The 22,891-nt window shown below is 37.5% G+C and overlaps 2 protein-coding genes across 3 annotated transcripts; both read left to right on the top strand.

Moving 5' to 3' along the window:
- Positions 1-119: 119 nt before the first annotated feature.
- On the top strand, positions 120-6,040 carry slc2a11l (solute carrier family 2 member 11, like). The gene is made up of 12 exons (XM_006788796.3): positions 120-143; positions 454-552; positions 648-808; positions 936-1,060; positions 1,175-1,304; positions 2,136-2,284; positions 2,379-2,566; positions 2,798-2,908; positions 3,518-3,619; positions 5,245-5,320; positions 5,437-5,564; positions 5,668-6,040. Exons 1-12 carry the CDS (start codon positions 120-122, stop codon positions 5,872-5,874), a joined length of 1,500 nt encoding a protein of 499 aa, XP_006788859.2. The 3' UTR covers positions 5,875-6,040.
- Positions 6,041-7,863: 1,823 nt separating this feature from the next.
- On the top strand, positions 7,864-22,571 carry nt5c2l1 (5'-nucleotidase, cytosolic II, like 1). 2 transcript variants are annotated; one of them, XM_087843647.1, is made up of 19 exons: positions 7,864-8,032; positions 9,101-9,174; positions 10,800-10,917; positions 11,031-11,126; positions 12,353-12,444; positions 12,565-12,622; positions 12,739-12,832; positions 12,925-12,978; positions 13,054-13,137; positions 13,766-13,801; positions 13,888-13,995; positions 14,077-14,143; positions 14,242-14,412; positions 14,489-14,540; positions 15,046-15,106; positions 16,738-16,914; positions 17,003-17,093; positions 17,185-17,223; positions 21,550-22,571. In XM_087843647.1, exons 1-17 carry the CDS (start codon positions 7,974-7,976, stop codon positions 17,090-17,092), a joined length of 1,491 nt encoding a protein of 496 aa, XP_087699773.1. In that variant the 5' UTR covers positions 7,864-7,973; the 3' UTR covers position 17,093; positions 17,185-17,223; positions 21,550-22,571. The 2 variants fall into 2 exon arrangements, with proteins under 2 accessions (XP_087699773.1, XP_035762792.1); XM_035906899.2 differs by lacking the exon at positions 21,550-22,571 and having other exon boundaries at positions 17,185-19,315.
- Positions 22,572-22,891: the final 320 nt, after the last annotated feature.

The following is a 22,891-nucleotide window of genomic DNA, read 5'->3' as shown; positions in this document are numbered from 1 at the left end:
ACACCTTTAGTCTTTGGCCCACAAAAAAGTTAATCATTTCACCGCTCAGTTAAATGTGTGCTGCATCCATGTAAATGATCTGAAAAGATTTCTCACCTGAAAGCGACAGACCTACAACAATGATGCAGCACTTAGGACTCCTGGTAGGTAACAGTTAAAACTATTTTTATGTCTACATTATGTTTTTTGACTTGTGAAGGGCTAGCTCAAGCATATAAATGAAAGGAAAACAATTATTTCTTTTTGAAATAAAAAAATGAAAATGACTGCTGTATATGGAGAATTGACACAATCCATAATAATAATTGAACATACAGACTGGCAGATGTAAGTTTAGGGAAATGTGGTATTGAAAAATTAAAATTTGATTATTTAGCATGATTGACGTTAAACAAAATGTACCTACATTTTCCATAAAAACATTTGCTTAATTTTTTTAAAACATTTTTACAGGTAGCTTATCCTGTTGTATTTGCTGCCATTTTTGTGTGTGGTATCGGTGGGACATTTCATTATGGATACAGCATGTCTGTGATGACCTCCCCCTCTGTTGTAAGTGAGATACTTTACTAAATTAAAATACAAACAACCTTAAGCTGTATTTTCAGCATGCATAGACAAGTCTATTCCTGTTCACCTTGTTGTAGTTGATAAAGGAGCTGGTGAAGCAAACATGCGTGCAAAGATACGGTCTCTCCTTGGAGCCATGGCAGCTCTCGCTCATCTGGTCCTTCACAGTGTCCATTTTCTGTGTTGGGGGTTTACTGGGGTCGCTAGCAGCTGGTTCACTGGCGTCAAAATTTGGCAGGTTGGTGTACATGAGCATAAAAATTCCATATTCTGTTTAGCTATTAACATGGCACTGTCAAAGACATGCATAAATAGATGTTCTGCGTTGGCCTCAGGCTCTAAGTCTCTGTTTTCCTGTCCCATAGAAAGCGATGCCTTTTGTTAAACACTTTTGTGGCTATACTTGGCAGCGTGTTGATGCTCTTGAGTAAAACAGCCATGTCCTTTGAGATGATCATGGCAGGACGATTTTTCTTTGGCATTAATTCAGGTAACCTTTTGAGCAAACTCACTGGAGCTAGTTTCCCGGCTGTCCAAACTGTCACCTCATTGAATCTGGTCAGATTGTGTATGTGGGTGTTGTTGATTTTTCCTGTTACTTTAGGAGCCAGTCTTGCAGTTTATTCAATGTACGTCATGGAAATCACTCCTCGGAAGCTAAAAGGGATTGTTGGCGTATCCATTGGTTCCTTCTTGTCTTTGGGGAAGTTCTCTGGTCAACTGCTGGGGATCAGGTGAGGTAGCCTACATGTGAAAACGAAAGTATCTCACAGTCCTGTGAAAAACTAAGTACATCTCGTGATTCTAACACCTTCAGCAGAAATAACCAGAAGTAATCATTTTCTGTATAATTTCATCATTCTCTCATTGTGGAGGAAATTTGGCTCACTCTTCTTCACAGCACTGCTTTGGGCATTCATTTAGCTTTCTTAAGAGCTCACCACAGCATTTCAATCAGGTCTTAATTTTGACTGAGTCACTGCAGCCAATGCAACAGGACTGCAAAGGGTCAGATCATGTGGTATTACAATGTGGGACATATTCACATATTTGTAGACATTTTTTTGTGGACTGGTAAATTTCATCTGCCCATTTCTCTGTAAGATGTTCTTTTGACCTGTTACCGTTAGCCTAATTAGATGCAAAATGTTTCTTCAACTCCTTAGTAAAACTTAATTTTCCAGCCTTTCATTGCACATTCCCAGCTTTTTTGAGCTGTCTTGTTAATATTTTACATGAAATTTTAAACAACATATCTTTTCTATTTTGAACAAAATCTGAAATTTGAAAATCATTTGCATTCAGCTTTTATTTGCATTCTACACAAAATCACTACTTTAAGGTTTTTATAGTATTTAACTGTATTTCTGAATAACAGTCCTTTATGGTTCGTATTATTTCCAATTTATTTAAGTGCAATTTATTGCACTTTGTTACCATGTATGAAAGAATTATATGCAAAAATATTTGGCCCTTTAAAACTTTTCATAACTGTGTTTTTGGAAGCATGTTTCTATTTTAGATATTAACCTGTGATAACTTGACTATTGATGTTATACTTGCAGTGAGTTACTTGGTACAGAGAAGCTGTGGCCCTGGCTGCTTGGTTTCATCGGTTTCACTGGGTTGTTTCAACTCATCACCCTGTTCTTCCTGCCAGAATCTCCCAGCTACCTGTTGTTGGACAGAGGAGACCAACGAGCCTGTGAAAAGGGTGTGCAAAAACATTTTTAGCCTTAGGGGATTTTTTTTTACTTAGTCACTGTTAACTTACCATTTAAATCTCATGTTTTTTCATGCCACCTTAGCTTTAAAGCAGCTTTGGGGCAATAAGGACTACAGCAGAGAGATCGAGGAGATGCTGGAGGAGAAAGCTGCCCTGCAGAGTGTCCGCAGCTACTCAGTGTTGGAGCTGATTCAGAACAAAACGGTCCGCTGGCAGCTGATCACTATCGCTGTAACTTTCACCTCAGTGCAGCTCTGTGGCATCAATGCTGTGAGTGTATATGCTAGAAAGAGAGGAGTCTTTCTTTCACCAGTCTCTGTAATCTCCTTTTTTAGAGTATGTTCTTTCAAAAAATCCTGTAATGTCTAAATATAATAAAATATAATAAATACATAACTAACAATAACAGTGAAATATTCAGCAGTAAAACTGGCCAGTTTCAGTAAAATGAATAGAAACATTACACAGTTTCTTATCTGTGTATGTTTAACTTCTCTACAGGTGTACTTTTATTCTTTTGATGTGTTTCGTGCGGCGGGAATCCCAGAACAAAAGTTACGATACGCTGCCTTGGGGACAGGGCTCTGTGAATTTTCTACTGTTGTATCCTGTGTAAGTACTCTTTCACTGATATCCAATCATGTTTTGTATCCAATAAAAACGGGCTGTTCAGCAAAATATAGGTGCTCAGCTCAAGGACGACAAACTTTAAAGGACAAAAAGTAGTGCAGCACTGACTGATCCAAAGGTGTTTACTTGTGCAAACAGACTAGCATTTCAGCAGGTGGAGCCAGAGTGGACAAAAACTAACAAGGGCAACTTGTGTCCTATGACTCATCGTCCAATATATTACAAGTGCTAATCAACCAATTATACATTGTACACCTGATATGGACTGAATATAATTATCTACCTAATTTCTTTGTTCAGACTTCTGTTGAAATGTTAGTCACTTAGCACAAGCCAATTTTAGGGAAACTTTGTGTTTAACATCCTGTAAACACTCTATCATTAATGTTTGTTTTATTTACTTCCTGCTGATGTATCAAATCATTTAAGGGAAAAACACGTCTGGAGGTCTCACCAGTGATGTGAATGCCTTGTGGCAGCTTTTTTCATGTGTAATCGCAGCTCCCCCATGTGGCTGTTTAATTAATTGTTTAATTTTAATTCTGTGCAAAACATTTACAGCAGCAGGCTAAATCTGTTCTCATGTTGCAGTTCATGATTATTAACAGAACAGGAAAAACAGTCCTGCTCTTCAGAAGCTACGCAGGAATGTCTGTGACACTAGTTTTCCTCACCATCACTTTGTACCTGCAAGTAAGTCAATGCAAAACTCACCACTTTTAAAAATATATTTATATATACATTACCAGTCAAATGTTTTAGGACACATTATTTTTTCCATTTTTAATTGAAAATTACGCTGTTTAATGTCTCATTACACCCTGAAATGAAAGCATAGTACAAATAAGCTGTTTGAGTTAAAAGAGAAAGCATGGAATCAATTTATAGACCAAAATGTATTCTAAAGTTTTGATTTATCAAAGTAGCCAGCTTTGGCAGATATAACAGATGAACACACCTGTGGCATTTTTTCTGCAATAGAAATCAAATATTCTTCAGGAAGTTCTTCCCATATCTTTTGCAGAAGTTCCCATAAATGTGTGACACTTGTAGATTGCTTTGCTTTCACTCTTCTTTCCAGTTCATCCCAAACCAGCTTGATGGGGTTTCAGTCTGGAGCCTGTGCTGGCCACTCCATGTTTTCAAGCTTATTATCGTATTCTTTTTTTCCTGAGGTAGTTCTGATAAAGCTTGGACTTATCTTTTGGGTCATTATCTTGCTGTAGGATAAACCCCAACTAGGCGCATACCTGAGGGTGTTGCTTGGGGCTGCAGAAAGCTGTGGTAGCCGTTTTGGTTCAGGGTGCCTCTCACTCTGTACAAGTCGCCGAACTAGGATCCAGGAAAACAGCCCCAGACCATCAAATTTCCTTCCCCACGTTTGACAGTTGATACCACGCACTGTGAAACCATCCTTTCGCCTACTCGAAAGGGTAGTTATGATGGGAAGATTTCAAATTTTGATTAGTCCATAATACCTTCTTCGAGTCTTCAGTAGTGCAATGGCAGTGTTTCATGGCCCAGGCAAGCCTTTTTTTTTTAAATCTTATTCTGATTATTCTTAGAAATGGCTTTCTTATTGCTACTTGTGCTTGAAACTGTTGTCCTGTGAGCCGCCTATCACGCAAACTGTTAACTCTCAGAAACTTGTCCTCTGATTCAGTTGTGGCTTTGGGTCTGCCAGAGCTCTTCCTGTCTGAGTTTCTGAGTGCCTTTTGATGTTGAAGGAAACTGTACTCACTGACACCTTTACTTTCTTTACAATTTCTCTGTAGGAAAGACCTACATTTTTAGGTGCTATGATGGTCTGTCTCTCTTCCATTTTTCTCGCCATTTTTGTAGCCACACACTTTCTGTAGTACAATACTGTTCAACTGATGCTCACGAGGGCATGGTACCACAGTGTGTTCCAGCACTGCTTTTATGTAGACAGAGGGGGCAGCAAGTAATCCAGAAAAGTTGGAACACCTGTAGCAATTAGTAGCACCAGCTTTCAAGGGTTGATCAACCTCCATTGCTGAAGGACAGCTTTAAATTGTTAACCCATTTTGTGTTCCCCAAAAAATACTTTTTTTAAATAATTTTGAAATGTATATTATTTTTTAGTTTTGGGTAACCTTACCTTTAAAAAAACAAAACAAACATCTGGCAGTTGACCACTTACCTTTGTACCATTTCAAACTATTCACTGGACTTGAATGACTTGAATTGCGATAAATGACTGGAAAAATTGGGGTGTTCTGAAACCTTTGACAGATAGTGTATGCATCTGCATATCTGAATAAATAAACAAACTTAAACCCTTTCGTTTTCCTCAGAGTCGGGTCTCCTGGATGCCGTACTGCAGCATGGCCCTCATTTTCCTCTGTATAGTCTTTTTTGCCATTGGTCCAGGTACGTTTATCTCTCAAGCTAATATTTCTAAAGACTGTAAAATTAACACCAAGAAGTTTTTCTTTTTGACCAAACAATGAGGAGATCTTATTGTAGCATGTACATTTTCCCCAAAGTTGGAGTTACACCTAGTCTTCCAGGGGAACTCTTTGCTCAGCCTTTCAGCTCGGCTGCGTACACAATCTCTTGCAGCCTCAACTGGTTAGCCCTGTTTGTGGTTGGGATGGTCTTCCCCATCCTAGTGGTAAGTATGTTAAAAGTATGTAAAATGTGGCATATTTTTAAGATCATTTGAAATGTGTCAAGCACAAGGACTGACAAATTGCCTCCAAATGCTTTATTTCCAGGAGAAACTGGATTGCTTTTGCTTTCTCATTTTTCTGTTTTTTTGCTTCATCGGTGGGCTTTATCTGAAGTTCAATGTCCCCGAGATCAAAAATAAGACACCGCTGGAGATCGCTGCAGAATTTGATAAGATGCATTGCAAACCCAAAAGACAAGACGTCACTGAGAAGTACGCCAATAGAATCATATCATACGAAACCAAACTGTGATTAGATTTATTTAAAAAAATGAAAATATGCTGTTAAATGTGCAGTTTGAATTAGTCACTGCATGTCAGATGGACAGGATATGAATGACGTTAGTAAATATTTAGGATTAAACTGGTCATCAAGGACATAGCACAGAGGTGTTTTTTTGGGGTTTTTTTTTTACTGATTAAGGACATTCATACTGCACCAAAATAACTGTGTAATACAAAAAAACAAGAAAAGTCATTTTATCTACTATAAAAAAGTTTTTTTCTTTTTCTTTCTTTACAATGGGTACACAGTAAGATAAAAAACAAACAAACAAAAAATATAAAATAGGACATTTTCTGTCAATGAATAATTTATTTCTGTTTTCAAATGACCAACTACCTGAACTTTTTTTGTAATTTTTAACATTTCTGTTACACATTTTCTTACAGTTTATGCCCGAACTTTCTTTCATTTACTACAACAGTATAGTATATGGCGTAGAAAAACTGAGCTGTGCTGTTGTAACTGCACTTCTTTTTCTTATGTTAAGACGTCTTAGGGATTCAGTGTGTAGTTAAATGTCTTTACACAGACAGAAAGGAGAGTTTCACTGGTCCAGCCCACTTATGATCAAAGTGGGCTGCATATGGCCCATGACTCATATTGTGAGTTTGACATTACTGACACATTATAGATCTTTCACTCTTGTTTGATTATTAAAAAAATGATTTTAAAGTGATTTGTAGCAGCATTTTTTTCTATTTGCGTTTTCTTACTTTACTCTAAAACTTTAATATCAGACCTTAAAATATTGTTGTGTTTGCTATTGTGCTTTTTGCTATAAGCTATGATTTTTAATTTCTCCTCAAATGTGGTAAATCAACCATAAATTACACAATAATATTTAACTCTTCTGAAACATGATGCATTTCTATAGTTGAAACTGCTCCACAGTCTTTTTCCACCCTGACCAGTTGTATCACTGGAGTGCCGTTTAAATACTGATGACGTTTTTCCACCTGTGTGACACTATATATAGAAAAAGAGGGTTGGTTATGTCATGGTGGTGTGTCATGCAGATAAGTCCCAGCCCAAAGGGACTTACAGTACAGCACATAGTGAAACAACCGCAGTACACAAACCACAAATGTACAAAACATGAGTTTTACAAATAATATTTGCTACAAAACAAACAAACAAACAAACAAAAAAAAAACTGCGAAGCTCAAATTTGATGTAAGTTACTAAAAGGTGAAGAGATTTAAAAGCATACTTGAAAACGTATTTTCTTATTTTTTTTAAAGGGGCAATGCAGTTTAACATATATGTTAAACATATATAATATGGAGCATGAAACTGATGTGCGGCACATAGTATACAGCTGTTGCCTATTTCCAACACTTTTCCCTTGTTGGGCTTTTACATTCACAATGCATAAACAAAATGGCAACATTCAATTACGTAAATCCACCTGTGTGACAATATACATATGAAGTTAACAGTGTAAAAACGAAGAGAGGGAGACTGAAAGAGAAATTAAAATGATTTCCAATGTATGGATGCTTGTATACACTTTTTCTCTTCCTGGTGACCCTTAAGTCTGCTTTGTGCATAAATGTGAGGATGAGGATGTGTTTCTGGGTGAAATTGGACAGTATGTCTCCAAATTGTTGCTGTTACTTTGAGCGCGTGCTGCTGATAACGCTTCTGCACATGAAACGCAAACCAAATGATTCATAAATCAAATATCAGAAATGTTTTGCTTTGATACATACAGCGTGTACTTGAGCTGCTCGAGTCGCAGCGGGACTGACAGCCATCAGGAAACTCCCATTAGTTACGCACACATGTAGCCCGTGCACATGTGTGTGCCTCTGATAACACAATCTACCCACTCCAAGCTGAAAGCTCCGCAGCACCATGGGTGTCAATGCAGGGGGGCGGCAGGCTGCGTACGCGTGTCCCACGGCCGTTCACGTCATTAATGAGCACTTAGTCAAAAGGAGGGGTTTCAACATGTGCACAAAAACAGAGAAGACGCTCAGCGGCACGCCTACAAAGTTTTGTGTACATTTGAGAATTTAAATACCTCTTTGAAAAGAGGAGCTGCACATCAGCAGGTGTGGACCATGGAGGCAATGGACACAAGCATCTCCACCGAGGAGAAGAAGAAGCGCCTTGAACAAAAGTAAGTTCAACTGGGGTAATATTGCACACTAATATGTAAAGTGCTGCTAATTGAAACACATTTTAACCTAAAGATGAATTTACACGATCAGAATTTCTAAGGTTTTTGCAATATATTTTTAAAAAAAGAACACAAAAAGAAAAGAAAAGTCGTCAGTTTCAGCTCTTTCTTTGCATTTTTGCTGATCACAAGTTAATTACGTATTTATACATCATAAGAATACTGTTGCTCATATAATAAGTTAGACAATGAAATGCAAAAAATAAATTTAAAAAATCCACTGGTATATTTCCACAACTTCAGGTGCTTTCTGACATTCTGACCTATTTCTGTATTCTGAAAGTTTGCACTCTAACCCCGTATGACTATTTGAATCATCAGCTTATTCAGCTGCTTCCTGTCAGTAAGTGCTCCTGCATCAGAAACACTCCCTCGCTGACAGCTTTTATTTTCTGTGTGGAACTCAGGAGAAACACATTCACAGAACAAGAGCTTGCAGATTAATTATTTACAGCAACTCTATATGTATGAACTGTCAGGAAAGGTTGAGGAGACTGGGCCATGCTGGTGCTGCAGACAGGCCTCCCTGCTCTGTGTGGTTAAAAGGTAGCATCTGGGGGCAAGTGATGTAGAAAATAAATGACAGTGTTAAAAATACGTCATGATTATTTTTAATATGTTGTTCAAAATACACCATGTTAAGTATTTGGCAGTCATTTCAAACATCTGTGATAACATTGGTTTTGATAACATCTTTAGCCTCCACCCAGCACCACCCCGACTTGAGGGACTTCAAGGGTAGGATAGGTTCAAACTAAGTATGGAAGTCTCTGAATTTATTTGGTGGAAAAGAGAAATTAAATCATAGCCTCACACACTAAATGACTTCTGCCCCTTGAAGATTCATTTAATCCACATCTCAGGGCAGACCTGATGTCAAAAAGCCAAGATGCAAACTGAACTTTAGGAACCCCATTACGATAAATGAAAACATCAAATTGACCCTAGTGCATAAAAAATGAATTTCTATGACTGTCTGCCTTCAGCTGTGTTTCTGTTTGATCACAGGGTGTTTGTCAACAGAAGCCTGACGCTGGAAAATATTAAATGCTATGGCTTCGACATGGACTACACGCTAGCAAGTAAGTAAAAGCAAAAAAAAAAGTTTAATTGTCTTTATTTCTTCTATTTGATATTGAGTTATCTGTACTTCTCCTTGCTTTCTGAGGAACATGACTGTGTCTAGCACAGAGAGTCATGGGATTATTATTTACCTACAAATCCTTAATTTTGCAGTGTTGTGATTATGCCAGCTATACAATGTTTACAGTTGATACACTTTCGCTGTGTTTTTGTGGCCAAGAACAGTACAGTTTATGTATAACTGTGTAATAACGTCATTTTTACTTTTACTTTAACTTGGTTGTTTAATTTATGTTTACTGCACACTTTTAAAAAATTGCCACCTATTTATCTATAGTACAATATATAGAGTGTATAATGGTCTAGATACCAACAGGATACCATGACTGAACTTCCTCCATTGATTATCCCGTCTCATTGTTCATGTTCAAATGCTGGAAATGTAAAACTAACATTTCTGTAAGTATGAGATGTTTTTCGGGCACAAGAATAAATACAACAGCAAGTGAGGAATATGTCTAAGAAAAAATAATTGAAGTACTGCTTACAAGTACTCTAAACTCTATAGAACAAAATCTGCCTTGCAAAAACTCTAGCAGCCCACTGGACAAGTTTGGAAAATATTCAAAGTGGGCATAAATGTTGCTGTTTTAAATGTTGTTTTATAAATTTTAGAGTTTTTCCTGCTGATAAAGACGTCTCGATGACCATTCATATAACACCAAAGTAACAGATAAACAATTAACTGTCAGAAACTGTCCTGTTTATCCACTTTCAATATTTCTTTTCATTTTTTACACACAGACATGCAAAATAAATAATTATTAGTTCCACTGTAGTTAAAACATTTTAATTTTTTCTAGGCACTGAACTACCAGAACACTTTCTGTAATTTTACACAATTATTTCTTAGATTTCATGTCTTTCATGTCTTTTATGTAGAAAAACTGAAGTGTCCTCATATCTCAGAGGTCGTGTCTTTAAACGTCTTTACACTGATAAAAAGGGGAGTTTCACTGTTCCAGCACACTCAAGATCTAATGAGTGACTATATAAAACAATTTTGACCTAAGAAATATTCAGGTAATAGTGACATTTTTAGTTTATTTATTAGAAAATGAGTCCCCGCCAAGTTTTATGAAGTGTTTTTTTTTAATCTTCAAGATAGGTGGTATTTCTTGCTATGTTAAACTTCCGAGACCCGAGCTCTTGTTGGGATGCATTTTAAATTTCTCCAAACTATTTTGGTATATTTTTACCTGATAGCAATAAAAAAATGTCAGGAAAAAAAACTTACAAAGTTGTTACTAGCTGCTTTACGGCATAAACCAATAAAGTCATTATTACTTAACAAAGGATAAAACCCTTCCCTGAGCAGAATGAAGTATAAGGTACTTAATCTATATTTGTTCATTTTTAAACTATATTTTGCTTATCATATTTTTTACAGCATGTGTATAAAATATTAAATCACCCTGAAGATGCTACATGTTGTCTTCATTCATAACTTTGAACTCTCTGTGCTGAATTCTTCATTATAGTTTCTGACTTTCCTTTCAAACAAGCTGCACAACAGTGGATGATTGTGTATTCATGCTTTCGCTGTGTGCATTTCTGCTTGCAGCGTATAAGTCTCCCGACTACGAGAGCTTGGGCTTTGAGCAGATACGAGACAGGATGGTGTCCATTGGATACCCTCATGAGATTCTGCGCTACAAGTACGACCCCAGCTTCCCCACTCGGTTAGTTCCAAGTCTCTCTAGCGATTTACGCCACAATGAAGTAGCCAATCAATTCTTCTTTTTTTTGTTCTTGTTTATTATTGATTAACCTTCTCCCCTTTTCTCCCCCTCAGTGGTTTAGTGGTTGACACTACATATGGGAACCTCCTGAAGGTGGATTCAAATGGAAATATATTAGTCTGCAGTCATGGCTTTCAGTTCCTCAAAGGGTAAAGTCAGAAACAATTGAATACAGTAAAAAAATGTTTGCATAATCTATTTTGTACTGTTTGGAATGATAGAGATCATCGAGGTGAGGACAGGGAGAAAGAAAGAGACAGAAACATAAAGACTAAAACCCAGTTGGATTCAACACAGCATATATATATATATATATATATATATATGTATATATATATATATATATATATATATATATATATATATATATATATATATATATATATATATATATATGTGTATATATATATATATATATATATATATATATAATGAAGTAATAATATACACCTCTATATATACCACTAGAGTTAAATTTCAATTAAACAATCAAGATGTGATTAACTTGTAAACTTTCAGCTTTAATTCAAAAATTACATTACAGTAATTTTTATACACAGTCCCTTATTTTCTGTGACAGGGGGCTCACTGACAGTTTTATAGCCAGGTGAGGTCCTGGTCCAAGTGCATAACTATACTTGAAACTCTCAACAGGAGGTACAAAGAGCTGTCAGTGCAAGTGAAGAAGGCCATCATCAGACTGAAAATCCCAAATAAACTTCAGGGAAGAAATGTAGCACTTGGTGACATCAATTCTTCTAGACTTTTAGACTTCAGACAGTTACTGACTGCAAAGGATTTTTATTGAAGTATTATAAGCAATTCTTATATATAAAGTAATTTTGGTTTGTTCAATTACTGTTGAGCCTCTGAAAATGGGGGAATGTGTATGAACATGGCTGTAATTCCATAAACTTGTTTTAAAAAAATCAAGTCAGCATAAAATTGTTAGATATTGACACAATGTCAACAGTTATCAACATCAGCTATCGCACTTGTGTAATTAAGTCCCACCTTTTTTTTGTTGTTATAAAAAAAGCAACATCAGGTTTCCTTTTAAATATGAAAATGAGATATTACCTCACTGAACAAAGACCGGTTTGCATTGATATCCAACAGACAAGGAAGAAAAAAAAATCTCAAAATTGAGTAGTTTTGTTTTGGCCTTTATATTGTCTCACTGAAATGGCTGTCAACTTCTTCTTTTTTGCTTGTAAATCGCAGCAGTCAGTACAAGCAAGTGAGTTCGAAACTAAGAATTTACACAAACTAGATGTAAATTCACGCACGTTTGCAAAAATGTTTTTGTTTCTCTGCAGCCAGTCAGTGCATCTGGGTTGTTAACATTGATTCTTGTTATCATTTTGTGCCACAGTGAAGACATTCACAAATATTACCCGAACATGTTCATCCAGAGAGACGACACTGATCGCTTTTACATCCTGAACACTCTCTTCAATCTTTCGGGTATAAAATCCTCACTCTGCTATACTCTGTGTAAATTTTGTTTAGCGTCTTTGCTTTTCTACAATTTTTCAAATTTTCCTATGCATTATAAACAATTTACGATTTATATGCACCCTGCAGAGACTTATCTCTACGCCTGCCTGGTTGACTTCTTTACTGGATGTACCAGATACACAAAGTAAGTCACATATTTTATCCATATTATATTATACTATCATCCCACCAAGACTTGGAGAAATATTCACTGTTAAATAAAATCTTTGTCCCTTCCATATCTGTGTTAAACTCTTCCAGCCTCCTGAAAGGTTTCCAGCACGGTGACTTGCTAATGTCGTACAGAAGCATGTTCCAGGATGTTCGAGATGCCGTGGACTACACTCATGATACGGTGAGTTCACAAAACCCGCCAAAGTGCAACGTTAAACACTAAGAAAATGTGTGGACTTCTCAAAATTACAAAATGTTCAAACTGTTTTTTAGGGATCCTTGAAAGAATTAACTACCAAGAATTTGGAGAAATACGTTGTCAGAGATGTGAGTAAACTGAAAAGCTTATCAGTCTGAGTTTATGTTAGCAGACTGAAACACTGAAAGTATAAATGTTTACAGCCAAACCTCCCTGTGCTCCTCACCCGGATCAAAGAGGTGGCCAAGGTTTTCCTCGCCACTAACAGTGACTACTACTACACCGAGGTGAGTGTGCCATGACTAAAACCTTCCAACTACAAAGGGAAATTAATGCCCCCATCGTCAGCTACACCTTGCTATTACTAGGATGGACCCCTTTTTCCTTCAGAATTGCCTCAATTTTTTGTGGCATAGATTCAACAAGGCCCTTCCTCAGAGATTTTGGTCCATATGAACAAATTCTGAGTCTGAATGTTGAAGCCAAAATCAAGAAATCTCAGAACAGGCAATGTTAAAGGATCTTTTGTCAAGTTTTGGTGGAAAATGTGTAAATTGTAGGCTCAGTTTCCTAACAGGAGAGCCACACAGTGTGGTCTTCTGCTACTGCAACCTATCTGCTTCAAGACTGCATTCATTCAGATGCTCTTCTACATAGCATTTTTGTAATGAGTGGTTGTTTGAGATACTGTTTCCTTTATGGCTCAAAGTAGTCTGGCTTCTCTGGGTTCTGGCACAGCTAAATGCACTGAGTTGCTGCCATGTGATTGGTTGATTAGATATTTGCATTAACAAGCAGTTGAATAGGTAGACCTAATGAAGCGGCCTGTTAATGTTTATGAGATCATTGTAAATGATAATTCTGCCTTATAAATCATTCTAACTGTATATTTTACACTTTACCTTCTTCATTAAGGTCATCATGACATACCTGCTGGAAAGTAATGTGAAGGTGAGGCATCTTCAACTGTGGTTGGACTTTTTGTCCTCTAAACAGAATCATGAGAGTGACATTTCTTTAAAAAAATTTCCTTCCAGCCTGGAAGCCCCAAAAAGAGCTGGCGCTCGTATTTCGACCTTGTCGTTGTGGACACCAAAAAGCCGCTGTTCTTTGCAGAGGGGACTGTGCTGAGACAAGTGGACACGGTGTGAAAGAGTGTTTGAAGAGTTGCATCACAATGTTGAGCATCAACAGTTTCCAGTAATCTGTTTCATTTTTATACACAGAACACAGGAAAGCTTCGCATCGGGACATACACCGGTGACCTCCAGCATGGAACAGTCTACTCAGGAGGTGAGACAGCATTGAGTTTTCCTTCGACTATTTTGTCCTTATTAGTAAAGTTCAAATCTGTTCAGTTCAGCTGCTTAACTTGTGTTTTCTGGTTACAGGCTCATCAGACATTGTTTGTGATCTGCTGGGCGTCATAGGCAAGGACATCCTCTATGTCGGAGATCACATCTTTGGCGACATCCTGAAGTCTAAGAAGCGACAGGGCTGGAAGACTTTCCTGGTCGTTCCTGAGCTCACCAAAGAGCTGCAAGTGTGGGAGGAAAGGAAAAGTAAGAACAATGATCCACTCGTTGTGTGCTGTTTTACTGTGGTGTCATGGTTTTGATGCAGTACTTGGTTTTTCAGATATCTTTGAGGAGCTCAAGTGTCTTGATCTCTACTTAGCTGAACTTAACAAGTGAGTCTATTTTTTGTTTCGGTATATTTCCTGTAGATATGTTTAGATTTGAAACGCATTCAGACCTGCAGTTTTTAGATTGGTGTGCCTTACCATTACTATAATTTAAAATAGTTAAACCCAATGTAATAATCAACATGTTCTCATAAGATGCAGGGTTCTATATGTGGCTAGCAGGTGGAGCACAAGCACCCACAAGCCCCAGTTTTGGAAAAAAAAATCCCATCTTGTGTCATGAATAGATGGGATAGACTAACATTTTATTCAGTAACCATATGTAAGATTTTTAATTTTTTATTAATTCATGCATTTTTACCGGAAATTAAACAAGTTTGTTGATGTTTTGCAGCTGTTGAGATTCCAAACAAGAGAACTCTTCGCTGCGTATTTACTCACTAACACTAATGCTGATAAGACTAGCATTTGATTTTCCATTTCCTACATGTGACACAGTTAGATAAAGTGACATAGCACGTGTTCATTTTTCTATATGTGTCTTTTGAAGGCACCCAGACACCACCAGTCAAGAATATCATGACATCAGTTCCATTCATATGAGAATGAAGGTGAGCTCTGCACACCACAACACAGTATTTTAAAGATTTCCACACCTTAGTTGTGGATGCGCGTAAAGTTCAATGCATTCGTTCAACCTACACTGTACCTTCAGCTGGTATTAGAAATGCTTTTTTGGATTCAAATTCTGCCTCATTCTCTGTATGTTGAAAGCTCAAAGTCCTGCATGGGAGCTAAATTATCACCACCATGAAATAAATATGTCTCATATTTCCTGGGATATACCTGGAATACATTTTATGTCATTTTAAATGCATAAATGCACTTCTAAAATCTACCACTACGATAGCAATGCTTCACTATTGTAGCAGAAGAAAACCCAAATGTGTCTGTCCAGCGTAACTGTCGTTCAGCACCATTACAGTTCACTTCGCCACTTTGACAGTGTTTCTATTCCTTCGCTCTACATATGGTTAAAACTACTCTTTTTAAAGTATTGAGTAACTTTCCACAGTCACAGAGTTGCAGCACTAGTTGGCACAAGCCACCCATAGTGTTAAGCTTCACAGAATAAGTGTATTTTTAATAGTAAATACAGGTGTTGGCATGTTAACAGTACGGAAGACATAAAATTGCCTTCGATGTTGAAATCATGTGCTGATTTGTATTTTATGGAAACTGTTCGGAGTCTGTTTACGATCCCCGATTACACTGACACGCCCAGTACCATAGACTGTATGAAAAAGATGGAACAGAGTCCACCAAAGGCTGTTCAAAAGTGGTAGTGAGGAGCAAACGGTGAGTTTGGCTACAAAAAAACCTGAGGATATAACTCATTCATGTGTCATACTGAAGGATACCCAATCTTTCCACAAACCAGACCATAATCAACTTTTCAGTAAGACTTAAAACTTATAACCATGAGTGTTAACAATAAAAGTGTTCGCTGAGGTCATAAATCAAGTGAACAGGGAGTCATTTTATAATAGACTTTTATACATTCTGACTTGTAGCCAGCTGGTGGTGATGCCCCCTGCTGGCCTTTGGAAAAAATACAGGTTTAAGGCACTTCAAAATATGCTTTAGTTTTCAGACCCTGAGGTTGTGTCTAGCTTTCATATACAGTCTACCGCTAAAAGGACAGAATAAAAGAAAACAGTACAAAAAAGTTTACGGTTAAAATTAAGCTGTTTTTGAACAAGAAATCATCCCTGAATGAGCAAGAATGAGCATGCTCCTGGAATGTGTCTCTCATGCCAGAGACTTGAACTGTACACTGACACATTTCCTCTGTGGAAATTTACCATCCATGGACACTCATGGTGCGACATGATTTCCAACACAACAGCAACTGCACTCTGCTATGAAAACTGTAGAAGGACAGTAACACTAATGACCGAGTAACAGATAAAATCTGTGGTCTCCAAGACTGCAGGGACACCTCTGCACGCTCCTGAGCGTAACACAAATCTCCTTAAATCAACACGTCAGAGGTAGATTATGACTTTTGACTCCCTCTGTCTATAAGAAGTCTATTCCCAAAAAAGTAAACTTTCTTAGAATTAAATTGGACTAAGCAGGAAGTCAGATTGGTATATTCTCACTCATCAACATTTAAAATCTAGGACGTCGATGTGATGTGTGTCATTAAGCCACTGCATTGTTTATTTTATACTTGCAGTTGCTGACCTACAGGATGGACATGTCATATGGCCAGATGGGCAGCCTCCTGCGCAGCGGCTCCAGGCAGACGCTGTTCGCCAGCCAGCTCATGCGCTATGCAGATCTGTACTCTTCCTCCTGCCTGAATCTGATGCATTACCCCGTCAATTACCTCTTCATGGCTCCTCCAGTCCTGGTCAGCCCTCTTCTTTGGTCAAACATCACAGAAAGGAGATGTTTGTCTCTTTCATCATTTATCCTGAGAGTCTTTTTTTCTCTCTCAGATGCCCCACGAGGTTGTTTCTGAGGCATCTCCAGACTTTGTGTCATCGCCGCTTACTCTCAACAGCTATCCTCTCACAAACAAAAACTGAGGTAACAGATCTTTATGATAAACTATATTTCTTCTCTACATTTGTTCATGTTAAAAAGTTCATGAGTAGTTCATTTGCTTCTTCCATTGCAGTGACGGCAGAGTCAGACTCAGGGATGAAGAAGCTACAGAGTAATGTGCATCTTCTTGTCATTAACATTTCACACACTGAAGACGGCTGCTTGTACCCGTGCACACATGAAGGGTTTATTGTAAACCTAAGGTGCACACATTAGCACGAAATTAACTTAGTGCTCCACATGCAGAATGTAACTTTTGGTAAAACTCAAACACGCTGACAGTTTAGGATTTCAAACAGAAACAGACTCAGTGTTTTTACTTCTAGTTTTAAAGGTTATGTAATGGTTTATTTTTTAAAAAATGTTCAAAAAAAGGAGCTTTACTCCATAATCCGTTGAATTGGTTCAATAAAACATTCATAAAATCCGTTTTTATTGTTTTCAATGAAGTAAAGCTCCTAAATAAGCATATAAATCAGTTTTATCTAAGTGAGAGAAATAATATTCACAATGGCTTTTTTTGTAGTTGTTGCAATCACAGTTTTTAGATGTGATTTTTCACACAAAAATATAAGTATTATTATTTTAAAGCTCAGCAACAGATCGTTTAAACTAGGAGGCAAAATCTTAAAAATATAGCAATGTAGCATACTTTAGGAAAAATAACGTGTAGTTAAAGATTTTACTTTCTGCATTAAAGTTTTTGTCCAGTGGGTGGCGCCTGATCACCTCTGCAGCCCACCTGAGGATTGATTCTTGTGTGGTTGAATGAGTTTATTTTTATACCCACAACAAACATATTAAATAGTTTTGTCTCCTTAAACAAATATTTAATCTTCCGTAAAGCTCTCATCACTTTTATACCAGAAACATTTATTTCACAGCTGTTGCAGAAGCTCGTCTTGATCGTTAAACTTAAATAAGTTACATTTATTTTGAATACATCAAAGCAGAAGCAGATGTTAATATCAGGAGCCTCCATCTGGGTATGCATTCATCATGGAGAGCACTAACATAAACAGATATGATGCAATCCATGAGCAAACACCTAAACACACTCACAAATATGTGTGGCTCTGCAGGACACAGGGCACCTGAACATTTAGCATTTGTTCTCCTTCTGTATCTCAGGAACACACACGCACACACACGCACACTTTCTCTCCGTTGTTACTGTAGGATTTCAGCGCTCATGTGTGATTGTGGATGAATTTTCTATCAGAGTGTCACGATGGTGAAAATGGTGAAATCCTTTACCATCAGTGACACTTCACTCTGGAGCCAAACTTCAGCTTCGCAGTGATGTGCTGATCGTGTTATTTTATTTATTTATTATTTAATTTATTAACTACTTAGAGCATTAGTAAAGATGATGGAATCTCCTGTGTGAGAAGATTAAACGTGAATCTAACTTAATCTAAAGTCATCATTGTTTTAAAAACATTTCAAACTTTTAGCTGCTTTAAGATTAACACAGCTGAACTTTTTTGCGTTTTTTCACTGCCTGCTTCAGATTGTTTTCAGATAAGCCACGAGAGGTAAATCCAATGCTCAGTTTTCAATCCCTCCTCCTCCTCCTTGTCAAAACAGGCACATAAACATTTCCTTGATGATTTCACTTCTTGTATCGGGGCTATTTTGGTTTATTTGGATTTCTGCCTGCCCATTGTCTGTTGGTCAACCGTGTTTATTGTTGCTGTTTCTTGAGTCATTGTGTTCGCTTTGTCCTGTTGTATTTTCTCACCTGCACAAATCAGCTGATCGCTTCTGTTTAATCTGCTTTTGAATGAATGCATTTTGTGAGAATAACCCACACTCGGCGTCCGCTGCTATTTGATGTTCAGTGAAACTAAACCAGGCTCTGATGATCAGTTTGTCGCTGTGGTAAATTTTCATTTCATCATTAATCATTTATCACGTCAGCACATAACGAGCATTTTGTGATTGTGTCAGATTCACTAGTTGCCTCTGCACTACAGCGCCTGTCCTTTGGATGGCATTAAACTGCCTCTCTGCAGCAGGGATGAATCTTTGAAGAGGGTTAAATGATGGGCACGGTCAGCACATCAGCAGAGAGGCTGTGCATCTTCATTTATCTCTCAGCAAAGAAAAGAGCCGAGAGAAACGACAAGTTTCGCTTTTCTTTTCAAATGTACCAGCTCCCATTTTTAATTTGAAAATAAAGCATTGCTTCCTGTTTCAAATATTTTGAAAGTTGCTGAAATACAAAAGAGATTATATAAAATAGGAAACTTGTTCCCTGCCTAAAATACAATAATTTCCTTTTTAGACTTGTCCAAAAATCAGACTAACATACAAATCTACCCTACGCATCACACAATAGCCACCACACCGTTCTCTGATGGAAGAACTGCGAATCATAACTGTTTGTCTTTAAAATAATTTAGCGTCTGATCGCTCCTTTAATAGCCTAACTGCTTAAATAGAGGAGGAAGAGGAGTGCCATCAGGATCCACAATAGGGCCATGACATTAATAGAGTTTCACACCAGCATTATTTTTGGCAAACAAAATTCACAGCAATGATTTTTATCATGATATTAAAGTAGAACTTGAAACACGAGTAGCCATAATACTGTTGGTGAAATCCATTAAAACATGTATATGTTCTCTGTTTTGGGGGGAAATGAATGTGACTCAAAATCCAAGTGCACAAACGTGGTGAAAGAGTCTGTGGTTATGAATTTCTAAAAGCATATAATGGGAACAATTATGCAAATATTTTACAATATATGCAACATGTGTATTACTGCCACAGTTTAGATGTATTTTATCATCAGTCAGGGTTAACATGCCACCCCGGCTGAACGATGACAGCATGTCTGCTCTCCAGAGAGCTCATCACACCGTCGAAGCATCCAGAACCTGCTGTTTGATTTAAACACAGTGGCTAATTCGCTTTTGGTTGGAGGCCTTTCTGAACTGTTTGTTGCATTTATTAGAATGTGAAAAATGGCACCACACTGAATGGCTTTGCAAAGTGTGAAAATGCCAAAGAAATCGTTAATAATTCCAGTTATTTGCTTTGTTATGCAGCGAAAGCAGCATCACTGCACGAGAGTGAAAATGTATGGAATGCCAAAGTGGTTTTAGATCTGAGCCTACAAATAAGATACTATTGTTCACAACAAACTAAAAAAAAAATCATATTTTATTTCTTGTTCATCATCTACTTTGCAAAGGGAAGGTTCAGTGAATATAAACATTTAAAAATAAATTGTGCTTACTTACACTAAAACAAATGGAAAGTCTTGGAGGTGTAATTTGAAAGTTACTGGTGGTTTTTACTGCTCCGGCCCACTTACAGTCAAACTGGGCTGTATAAGGCCCATGAAGTCAGATGAGTTTGACCCCCTAATGTTTGCCATATGAATTTCAAACCTAATGATTTTCACTTTGTTGATCCTATGCCTTTGCTGTGTCATTGTTTGCATTTACAAACATTTTTCCTCACTGCATGTGAAGCTCTGAGTGTTTTCCCTGTCTTCCACTTGACTGGATAGTCTACACCAAGTGAAATTTAAACCCAAATATATGCTTTTATTTTTTCCACGAAACAATAACACCAATACGGTTCACACGTACTCACAATAGTTGATTATTTAAGGCAGGATTTTTGCCATCTTTGTAAACTTTCTAGTTTCCTCTCAAATTAAAAATGGAGTTCTGTAAGTTTTGCCAAAAAATCAAAAAAAAAATATTTTTAATAAATGCAACACAATTTTGCAACAAGATCCAGAGCGAAAATCTGTTTGTGCATCAAAACTGTCGGAGCTGTAAGTGCACCCTGCTAAACCGTCCGTTTGAGGCCTGCAGGGATTTCAAAGTTTAGGTACAAAAACAGCCAATTTTCATGGTTTTTTGGAGTTTTTTTTCCACCCTCTACTTTCTAATTACTTTTTAGACTTTGTCACTGGAGTATAAAGGGCAGTTTATATTTTTATGAGGATGCTGCATCTGCTGTGCAATCGTGTGATTTCATATAAACCCATATTTTTGCAAGAAAAATAAAAAACAGACAAAGATGTAAATTTAACTGACTTTATTTAGAGAGAGGGTGACAGAGGAACATGACAGCAGATTAATGAGAAAGGTTTCATAAACCTGTTAAATAAATTATTTAAAAGAAATACACATTTGCTTGGTTTAAGATCAATTATAAAAATGCATCACATAATTTAACTTGTTTTTTTTCCTTTTCAAAAATGTACATTACCAAAAACTAAATCAAACACATTAACTCATGAGCAGTAGCTCCAAAAATAAATGACAAACAAAACAAGCACAGCGTTTGCTCTGTAATTGAGTTCATGTAATCATTTAATTAGCTTCTCTTGCCTGGAGTTTAACCGTGCATTCTCTGATTGAGGTTTTAAGCTGCTCAAAAAGCACTGCTGACATGTTGGGTTTCACTGCAGGATACTTGCTGTTCTATGCAGTCAGATAGCTGCAGAAGCACCACCGTCCCCCATTCCACACATTCCAGGATTTCCCAGCAAGCATTGCAAGCAAGCCTAAACAAGTCACGTTCTTTACTCAGGAAGAATTTCACACAGTCAAGTGACTGAAGCCTGTTTTTGTTTTCCCTCTGGTGAGCAATCACAAAGACCCACCTTTACATCTGAAACACCTCTGTCACCATTTAAAATGTATTATTACTATCATACGTTTTCTTTTTTTGTCTTTTTTTTCCTTGTTCCTTTCTGGAGAGACCTAATGAGATTCTATAAACCAGCTTTACTACACAGTCGCAGCAATCCTTCTTTTCACCTGAAACCTTTTACTGCAGCAGGGCAATCTGTGCCCCAAAATATGCTTCCTGTCTGTTTTTAATAATGCCTTGAGTCCTTCTCCAGCAGCTTGTAACAGCAACTGGACTGTGGTTAAACATTTCCACCCAGAAAGGTCCGCTGACAGTCATCAAAACAAACGTCTTTGCTCTCCTACGTCAGGGTTCAAACACGAGGCACGCACGCACACACGCACACAGGAGCAGTGACACCTAATCTTGACACGGAAAGAGAAGGAAGAAAGAAAATAAAGGGAAGGCAAAAGGCAAGAGGGTGAGAGGGCCTTGCTCCCTACATTCCTCACAAACGTCCCCTCCCCCCATCGACCTGCTACCACCGAGGATGCTCAGAAAGAAAGAAGAAAAAAAAAAACCACATACATTGACCTCCCACCCCTCCTCCTTTTCTTTTTTATCTGCTTATTTTACCCCATCATCCATGCTCACCATCTCATTGACAACAGAACACCATGAAGAAAAAAGGTAGAAGTCTGATAAGAAGAGAAAAACTTGATTGTTTAATTTTAACATAAATAAACTGCAGTGTCCGCTTTTACTTCAAATCCATCTACAGTTGTGTGTGTGTGTTTTTTTAAGTTAAATTCACACTTTGTTTGGCGCCTGATAGGAATATGTGATGATTTCCATCACAAGTTTGACCCCTCCTAAAAATAGAAAAACCCAACTGTACCATATGTGTGTCTTCTTCACTTCATGTGCCTTATTTGTGAACCATTACCTAAAACTCTGGTCAGAAGGACTTATGTCAGCCTAGAAAATGTGTGTAAACTCTGCTCTGTAAATACAGTAGGTAAACAGCTTAGGAGGCTTTCTGCCGCTACCTGCTATCAGACACTGGCTTTACTTCTACACAAGCTCGTCTGAAGCGAGCCCTTTAAGCACCGGTTTTAGTGTACTGAGGCCAAATGCTATGACAATACTATTGCACTGCTAGAATGGATGGTACAGTA

This window comes from Neolamprologus brichardi, chromosome 7 (genome assembly GCF_056152115.1).
Source record: "Neolamprologus brichardi isolate AB-2024 chromosome 7, ASM5615211v1, whole genome shotgun sequence".
NCBI classification, from domain to species: domain Eukaryota; kingdom Metazoa; phylum Chordata; class Actinopteri; order Cichliformes; family Cichlidae; genus Neolamprologus; species Neolamprologus brichardi.
The sequence above is the reverse complement of the archived record's forward strand: the minus strand, read 5'-3'. Positions and strand labels throughout refer to the sequence as shown.

Excerpts from the sequence above, each read along its gene's own strand:
- nt5c2l1 (XM_087843647.1), top strand. The coding sequence starts at position 7,974 with ATGGAGGCAATGGACACAAGCATCTCCACCGAGGAGAAGAAGAAGCGC. Across the intron at positions 9,175-10,799 it reads CATGGACTACACGCTAGCAA|CGTATAAGTCTCCCGACTAC; the intron begins GTAAGTAAAAGC and ends TTCTGCTTGCAG. Across the intron at positions 14,413-14,488 it reads AGTGTGGGAGGAAAGGAAAA|ATATCTTTGAGGAGCTCAAG; the intron begins GTAAGAACAATG and ends TTGGTTTTTCAG.
- slc2a11l (XM_006788796.3), top strand. The coding sequence starts at position 120 with ATGATGCAGCACTTAGGACTCCTG. Across the intron at positions 144-453 it reads TGCAGCACTTAGGACTCCTG|GTAGCTTATCCTGTTGTATT; the intron begins GTAGGTAACAGT and ends ACATTTTTACAG. Across the intron at positions 1,305-2,135 it reads GGTCAACTGCTGGGGATCAG|TGAGTTACTTGGTACAGAGA; the intron begins GTGAGGTAGCCT and ends TTATACTTGCAG.